This window comes from Terrapene carolina, unplaced genomic scaffold (genome assembly GCF_002925995.2).
Source record: "Terrapene carolina triunguis isolate 2854851 unplaced genomic scaffold, T_m_triunguis-2.0 Scaffold51607, whole genome shotgun sequence".
NCBI lineage: Eukaryota > Metazoa > Chordata > Testudines > Emydidae > Terrapene > Terrapene triunguis.
The window spans coordinates 24,130-33,280 of record NW_020715958.1 but is presented as its reverse complement, the minus strand read 5'-3'; the positions used below and the strand labels follow the sequence as shown (position 1 = coordinate 33,280).

General features: G+C 41.9%; 2 protein-coding genes across 2 annotated transcripts; both read right to left on the bottom strand.

The window, feature by feature from the left end:
• Positions 1–833: 833 nt before the first annotated feature.
• Positions 834–1,766, bottom strand: LOC112114957 (olfactory receptor 11L1-like). Its single transcript, XM_024211882.1, has one exon. It carries the CDS (start codon positions 1,764–1,766, stop codon positions 834–836), a length of 933 nt encoding a protein of 310 aa, XP_024067650.1.
• A 4,964-nt stretch (positions 1,767–6,730) lies between these two features.
• On the bottom strand, positions 6,731–7,666 carry LOC112114958 (olfactory receptor 11H2-like). Its single transcript, XM_024211883.1, has one exon. It carries the CDS (start codon positions 7,664–7,666, stop codon positions 6,731–6,733), a length of 936 nt encoding a protein of 311 aa, XP_024067651.1.
• Positions 7,667–9,151: the final 1,485 nt, after the last annotated feature.

Genomic DNA, 9,151 nt, shown 5'->3' with positions numbered 1-9,151 from the left:
CTATGAATCTATGAAAATACTTTTCACCCAACTTGTTTATCTAAGTGGCCTGGCAAAACTGCCATTAACAACTTGCTTTGAGAGAAATGAAACCCACTTCTCTATGCAGTCAATGCTGCTGCTGCTGCTGCTGATGATGATAATTAAAAATAATGGCATTTTATTTCTCCATCAAAATATTGATTCACTTCAGAACAATGAGCAATTACACTTTCTGAAGAGATTGATAGACAGATAGATAGATATGTCTATATTTTGATTGAGAGAGCAAGAGAAGAAGAGAGAAAAGATTTTGACATGACTACAACCATACATTTACTCGAGTAAGGATGGGGGAAGGTTTCTAGGTAGTCCCTATGGATACTCACAATGAACATCAACTTACTCTTTAAGTCCCTTCAGTTACAATGAGACACTCGTGGAGTAAGTTCCCACCCAACATGAGTAAGAGTGAGAGATAGCTGACAATGTAAACAGCAAACACTTGTCAAATAGTAGTCAAGTTCTGCCTGGAATTTTCAAAGGAGCCTAATGGAGTTAGGTGGACAGTTCTCTTAAGATCCATTCAAAATCCTAACTATGGTTTCTATCCCATTGAAAGATAAAATGTTGGGATTTTCAAAAGAACATCAGTGATTTAGGAACACAAATCCAATTGAAAATATATTGGTAAACCCTCAGCAATGCTTAAATAACTTAGGAGCATGAGTCCAATTGAAAGTCAGTGAACATTGGCCATAGGATCCTAAAAGTCACTCCGGCAATTTTGAAAATCCACTCCAATTTCACATTCTACTTAACACCCTCATAGATAGCACTGTGGTCCTTCCATATTACTGTCTCATTCTAGTAAAAGATTTCCATATGGCTTTTTTCACATCTTTATTCCTTAGAGTATAGATCAGAGGGTTTAGCAGTGGGGTAATGACACAATAGAAGACAGACACCACTTTGCCTAAACCAAAGGAATATGTGCTCGGGGGCCTAACATAGGTGAAGATGATGGTCCCATAGTAGATGGTCACCACAGTGAGGTGAGAGGCACAAGTGGAGAAGGTCTTTTTCTGAGCTTTGGCAGATGTCAGCTTCACGATGTTGGCTATGATGTTGACGTAGGAAGACATGGTGAGCAAGAAGGAGCTCAGAATGACCACAGAGCTGCAGGTGTATCCAATAGCCTCCTGAATGTAAGTGTCAGAGCAGGACAGTTTGAAGATTGGGTCTGAGTCACAGAAGAAGTGGTTGATTTTCTGAGGGCCACAGAATGAGAGCTGGGAGATTAGAATTGTGGGCAAGAGTGGGGAGAGGAATCCACCAACCCATGAACTGGTGGAGAGGTGGAAGCACAACCTATGGTTCATGATGGTAGTGTAACGCAGTGGGCTGCAGATTGCCAAGTAGCGGTCGTAGGCCATGACGGCCAGGAGGAAGCATTCAGTGGCTCCTAGAGAGAAGAAGAAGTAATACTGAGTCACACATCCGTTTACTGTGATGGTGATGCTCCTGGACAAGAAGCTGGCCAGCAGTTTGGGCACAGTGATTGAAGTGTACCAGATCTCTAGGAAGGAGAGATTCCCCAGGAAGAAGTACATGGGGGTATGGAGGAGAGGTTCTGCCAGGACAACGACGATGATGAGAAAATTTCCCATGAGCGACAGCATGTAAATGAACAAAATAAACACAAAGAGGAGAACCTGGAGATTCTGGAGGCTGCTAAATCCCAGGAAGATGAATTCCTTCACTGTGGTTTGGTTTGCTTTTTCCATGGCTGGATAGTGGTTAATCTGGGAAGAGGGAACGAGATCAATGGAGTGATTCAACACTGGGTAGTAAATAGAATATTCCTATGGATATAAAATAGAGATGGACCAGAGCCCCAGGTCCAAACACCATCAGACTAACCTGAAATTGATATCCTGATCTGAATGTTGTGTTTGGCTCCTCAGTCTATATGATGAAGATCCCAGGTAGGGTTACTTTCAAACTCTGAATCCATTGCGGATCAGAACACCATGCCAGGTTGCAGGACTCTTTATTTACATTGGGAAGCATTGGCTTATCTGAATGTACCCACTGACTTCGTGTAAATAACTGCTCACTCCTGTGATGAGGAGATTCACAGTTCAGCCTTTTGGCATTTTAGGTCAATTTCTAATATAAGCATCAGCGTGAGGTACCACAATTCAATAAACATGTTACTTGGATCTGAATCGTGAAGTCATCACTCAGACCTTACTCAAAACTGTACTGACAATGGTAGTTAGGTGCCAAAGCTGCAGATCAATGCCGAGTGGAATTTACAAAAGTGCCTAAATGATTTAGGCACCTAACTACAATTAACATTCTGGGAGTTAGATGACTAACTCATTTAGGCACTTGTGAAAATCTCACTTGGCACCTATCCGTACCATACAGTGCATAAATATCTCAGAAAATCTGGCCCTCAGTCCTTATTTGGGGGCAGATACTGGTACCTTTAGACAGGCTGAGTAGTACCTTGGTTTTGGAATAAACCAAATGAAGTAAAGGGAATTGTGTATGAAGGGAAGCACTATTTGGTATGAGTAGGACTGTTAAAATCTTTCCTTTAGAAGATCCATGGTCCTTCCTCCATCAAATTAACCACTGAAAACACTAATTGAATTCAGTAGCTCCTAATCAGTCCTTTCGTTTCTTTTCCTTTCCTGCTCATCTTGTTTTCCTCCTTCACCTCCAATAATTTAATAATATTAAATGCCAAAAGTTTATTATTTTTAGTAGTAACTTCATTATAGACACCAATGGAAGATGATAACACATATATACATAGAAATACACAAATAGGCATATACACAAATAGACATTCACAAACTGAGAAACAAACACAGACACACAGATATAAACAAACCATTGGGCTATAGAATCAGTCTCTCTCTATCTCTTTCTCTCTCTCTCTCATAACACTCTTTGAGAGGTCTTGGTTTCATCCCAATGTGTTTTTCCCCCCACAAAACTGAATTATTGTTTTCCGGACAGCCCTACACAACCCAAACCTGAAATGAGTAATTTGGCCCAGACCCTCAAAGTATTTAGGCTCCGAACAACCACTGAAATCTGAAGTCTACAACCTCTGAGGACCTTTGTCTTTCTCAATGATATTTGCACAAGTATAAAGTATTTAACTAAATCAGTTTGCCGACTGAGATCCAAAGATATTGATTATGATGACAGGATAACGGTCTAGGAGGAAATGAATGGACACCATCGAATCATTACACACAAACACACACCCTACAGCCTTCAGACTGCCATGGAGGTCAATGACTATCAACCCAGGTTTGACTGAATGACAGGCAACTTTGAAACTAACAGAAACTAATTAGATAGATAGATAGATAGATAGATCTGTCAATTTTGTGGTGTAATTGGTCTCCATCCTACATTTCAATCCCTTTCTCTCACATGTATGGCAAACTGAAAGAGAAATAAATACTCTTTAGCAGATCCCCCACTGGATAAATCAGCATAGCTTCATTGCAGTAAAAGGAAATGAATCCATTTACACCTGCTGAGGGTTGACTCAAAAGGTCTATTCTATTCTATTCTATTCTCTTCTCTTCTAGGCCTTCTACCACATCCGTATCCATGACATCTGAACATCCTTCTTGCTTTTTGCAGTTTTGCCTGTGTGTGTGTGCGATACCCTACCTTTCTGCACCTTAGATTTTGGTTTTGCATGCATCTTCAACAGGGAGCTCTTGCTTTCTGAGATCTAACTATACAAGCGGAGATCTGGCATTTATTCCAGTTTATTAGAGCAAACCCTTGGGAATCTGAGCTCTGTCTGAATACAGAATTTGTAAAAGACATAGATACAAATATCTCCAGAGTTTAATTAGGCAAACGCTAGTGTGACTGATACTTACATTAATGTAACAGTTTAAATGTCAAGCAACAGATACGTCTGGTTTGAGAGAAGTCACGCTAGAGAGGAAGGATGGTGTTATCTTAAAAACGCTGGGCTGGAACTCAGGGAGTCTCATGTAAATTCCTGGCTCTGCCACAGAATCCTTGTGTGATCTTGTGCGAGTCACAAAGGCCAAACTTTTGAATACATTCTGTCAGCTGTTCCCATTGACTCCAACAGAGTCACCACCAGTTTACACTATCCTAGAATCTGGCCCACTGATTTCAATGGTGCTACATTGAGTTACACCAGCTGAGCATCTGAACCAGGACAAATAATTGTCCTATTCAGGATTAGGCTTTAACTATGACCATTAATTATATTAGTCATGGTAGAATGATGGAAAATCGTAATAACATACAGTGTTTATGTTTGCTTTTTATTTAATTTCTTACATTTTCACACTGAGTTATGTTTGCATAATGCAATTCATACAAAGAGCTGTATATGAGACTTGTTTTACCCTCCACTGAAATGTAGCCACTTCTGAGGAAAAAACCACAATTGCCCAGATAATTTTCAGCTAAAGCTGGTATTGTTAAATGAATATTTATATGCTAATACATTTCTCCCCAGATTGCTTTACCAGTTCTACAGGCACAGAGCAATACTACACAAGGGTCCAGGGAAGAAAGTAATATGCAGTTTGTGAAGGATGTGGGGCTACTTGTAATATGTTATTAATATTATTTGTTCCATCAGTTTGTCTGAGTGTTATTGTCATAGAGTTTAGGGCCAGAAGGGACCACCACATCATCTGGCCTGACCTCCTGAATAGCAAAGGACACTGGGAAACAGCCTTTTCCAAACACAGTATTGTTGAAGGTTTGCTCTAGTTGAGAAAGAATTATTCTGGGGAAGTTCTCTGTACTGCATTGATAAGGGGGTCAGACTAGAAGGCCACAATGGTCCTTTCTGGGCCATGGAATCTATCTATCTATGAATCCCAACCATCCACCCACAGACTAACCCAACAGACAATATGATTACAAGGAGTTAATTCAAGCAGGGGTTAGTTGCATGTATGCAAGAAAGGGGGCAAAGTTTTAGATACCCTCCCCCATTTACTGATACTTATAGGACAATACAGGTATAATTTACTTTGAAGTTTTACTTCGGTTGATCTTGTTTGTTTTGGCAGGGGAGATGGGAGACCCAACCCAGGAGGTATTCAAGATGGAAAAATTGGAGCAAAAAACTTTTGGGTGAATAAAAGAACAGTCTCTGAAGGCCAAGGGAGTGTGAATGAGGAACAACTGGGGAGCAGACTGAACCCCAGGCCTCAAGGGAAAAGGGCTCTGACATAAGTTAGACCTACCTCAGCCATTAGAGATGTGTACAGGCCTATTATTGTGTTACCATCATTTTCTCTTGTTATGCTTTGTTCCTACTGTAGAGATTCTGGGTATGTCTACACTAGAAATGCTATAGTGTTGCAGCTGTGTCATGTAGACACTTATTACAGTTATGGAAGGGATCTTCCATTGCTGTAGAAAATCCACCTCTCCAAGAGGCAGTAGCTAGGTTGACGGAAGAATTCTTCTTTCGACCTAGCAGTGTCCACACCAGGGCTTAGGTTGGCTTAACGACATGGCATAGAGAGTGAATTTTTTCACATCCCTGAAAGATGTAGTTAAGCTGACCTAACTTTTTAGTGTAGACCAGGCCTAAGATTCATAGATAGATAGATTCCATGGCCCAGAAGGGACCATTGTGGCCTTCTAGTCTGACCTCCTTATCAATGCAGTACAGAGAACTTCCCCAGAATAATTCTTTTTCAACTAGAGCAAACCTTCAATAATACTGTGTTTGGAAAAGGCTGTTTCCCAGTGTCCCATCCGCCCCCCCCCCACCTTAGCTGACATAATTATACCTTCAATGCACACCCTCGGTCCCACCCCTTACGATGTATGGTCATTTCCATTTTGGAGGGTCGTGTGTCTGGGGTCTTTGTCCCACCTCTTTTGTATCCCATGGGAGGGAGGGGTAAGGAGTGAGGTTGTGTTCTGGACAAGGCCAGGCCTTTCTTTGTCTTTTAATGTGTCTTATGTCTCCCCCGCCCCAACCCTCTTGCCCCTCCTAACTGGTTGTTTGACCTTGGCTTGAGAGTGAAGGCAGGCAGCCTTCCAGTGTATTCTCATAATTACACTCCCACTATACCCTATAACACTTTTAACTGTTATTATCTGTTCTCATTATACTAACAAAGCCATCTGGCTGGGCAGAAGCAACACACACAGTGTCTTTGTCCTTTGTTCACACATGATAGTATAAGATATAAGAGTATCAAAAAGTCAATCCAAAATTCTATCCCAGGCTCACAAAGAGGCCTGTATACTAACACACAGGATCCCACTGCAGGACAGGTGATGGCAAGAGGGCCGTAAACTAGAGGGGTACAGCCTGAGAGACCAGAGAAGGGTCAAAGGTGAAGCCATGATGAACTTTGTGCAAATGAAATTCTCAGTGAAATGTAATTGCAGATACAGTAATTTGGTTAAGATGCCCAGAGTAAAACTTTACATCTTGCAAAAAATTACAATGGTAACTTTAATGGACAATGGAGGCAGGACCACATATTTACCTGAAAAAATGGCACCTTCTAACAGCCATTTGGGTCTCTACTTATTCCAGGGGAAGGACCCTCCCTACTGAGCCATCCATACCACTCACTGCAGTACAATGTCCCCTAATACTGTTCTGGGCATTGGAGTAAAACCTGTTGGATAGAGGAAAGTGCAGTCTACTGAGCCACCCACTCTGCTCACAGTAGCACAGTGCCCCCTAGTGCTGCCTTATGGTAATTAGGGCTTTTCTCAGAGCCTTTTTCATCTCCCTGTTCCTGAGACTATAAATCATGGGATTTATAAAGGGGGTGACCACTGTGTAAAACACTGACACTACTTTGCCTAGGTTGAATGACTGATTGACCCCTGGCCGGACATACATGAAAATAATGGTTCCATAATAGATGGAAACCACAGTGAGGTGGGATGCACAGGTGGAGAAGGGCTTTTTCCACTCCTTGCCTGAAGACATCTTGAGGAGCGCAGCCACAATGTGCACATAAGAAGCTATGGTGAATGTGAAGGAGCACAGGATCACAACAGAGGTGAGTGTGTATCCGACCACTTGCTGGATATAAGTGTCGACACAAGAAAGTTGGAAGAGCGGGTCTGCATCACAGAAGAAATGGTCTATCTGGTCAGGGCCACAGAAGGGGAGCTTGGAAATCATGAGTGTAGGCAGCAAGGGGGAGAGGAAGCCACAGACCCAACAGGCAATGGCCAGGTTGAGAGAGAGCCTGTGGTTCATGAGACCGCTGTACTGCAATGGATTACAAATGGCCAAATATCGGTCATAGGCCATGGCGGCCAAAAGGAAGCATTCGGTGGCCCCTAGAGAGAAGAAGAAGTAATATTGAGCAATGCAGCCACCCACAGTGATGCTGGGTCTCCTGGACAGGAAATTGGAGAGCATCTTTGGGACAGTGACCGAAGTGTAGGAGACCTCCAGGAAGGACAAGTTGCAGAGGAAAAAGTACATAGGTGTGTGGAGTTGAGGATCCAGCAGTGTCAATGCAACAATGAGGGAATTTGCAATCAGGGATGTGGTGTAGATGATTAGAAAGACCAGGAATAGGAACATCTTCACCACCCATTGACTAGTGAATCCCAGTAACATGAATTCTCTCACCACAGTCTGGTTGTTCTGTTCCATGTCTCCATTATTCCTGAAACCTGAGAGATGCATAGAATCACAGAAGTTAGACATTTGGTGGTTCAAATACAAGCTCAGCAATACGTTATAGGAAATTTAGGAAGAGAAAGAGAGGAGGAGAGAGAGAGACAGAGATGCCATTTTGGTTTCAATATTTTTTATAGATAACATGATTAAAAACAGTATCAGAACTGTACCTGAATTTTTTGTTTACTGAAAAATGGGGCTGAGGTAAATGAAAATTATCAAATACTATACATACATATTATGAATAAAAGGGTATGTTGAACCAGGCAATCATAGGCTGGTTAGTCTAACATAAATCCTGGGCAAAATAAATGAAAGTCCAGTAAAGATTTAAACTGATAAAGAATTAGAGGGTAGGAATATAATTAAAATAGACGTAATTCAAACAAAGTGTGTTTTAATACAGCCAAAAGTAATGCCATACAACTAGGAACAAGGATTGCAGGCTAGACCTACAGAACTGAGGACTATATCATGGAAAGCAATGACTCTGAAAAGGATATAGTGGTCATAGTGGACAAACTACCGAACATGAGCTGCCAGTGTGACGCTGTGGTAAAAAAACAGGATAAATGTCAGCTTTGGATGTATAAACAGGGGCGTGCTGAGTCAGAGCAGGGAAGTGATTTTACCCCTATATATGGCACTGATGAGACTGATACTGGAATACCACATCCAGTTCTCATGTTCACAGTTTAAAAGGTTGTTGAAAAACTGGAGCAGATGCAGAAAAGAGCCACAGAAAGTGCCGCAAGAGCTGGAGACAATGCCTTACAGAGAAAGACATAATGAACTCAGTCAGCTGAGCTTATCAAAAAGACTGAGAGGTGACTTCATTACCATATTTAAGTACCTTCAGAGGAAGAAAATACTGAGTATTTAAGGCCTTTTTAGACTAGCAGAGAGAGGCAGAACAAGAACTAATGGCTGGAAGCTGAAGCCACACAAAGTCACATTAGAAAGTAGGCACCACATTTTTAACATATAGGGGGTGACTGTTCTCAGGGCACCCAAGACTGTGAGTCACCTTGTAACTCCCTTTCCCCACTGAGAGTGAGTCTTTCTTGTGATAGCTGGGTGGCAGCTCCTGGGCACTGACAGATCTTCAATCACTAAAGCATTCTCCCCCGGGCTATGCCAGCCGTTCTGTCACCAGGCAGGCTAATGCTAGGTGCACCTCAATCCCCAAATCCCATTGAATCATTCCTTGGTGATATCCTGCTCCTGACACTGTCTACTCAGAGAAATTCCAGATCCTCTGCCCCTGGAGGTGCAATGTACCTCAGTTTACCAATTTTGTCTTAAACCACTGTTCCTGTAACCCTCACAACACCCGTGAGGCTTTATAACAAACAAAAACTAGGTTTATTTAAGAAGGATTAATGATTTAACTAGAAACAAGAGGGTGTGGTGGAAACAAATGACCACAGTGGAAAACAAAATCAGAAAACACAAACC

Coding starts and splice junctions, on each gene's coding strand:
- LOC112114958 (XM_024211883.1), bottom strand. CDS start 7,666: ATGGAACAGAACAACCAGACTGTGGTGAGAGAATTCATGTTACTGGGA.
- LOC112114957 (XM_024211882.1), bottom strand. CDS start 1,766: ATGGAAAAAGCAAACCAAACCACAGTGAAGGAATTCATCTTCCTGGGA.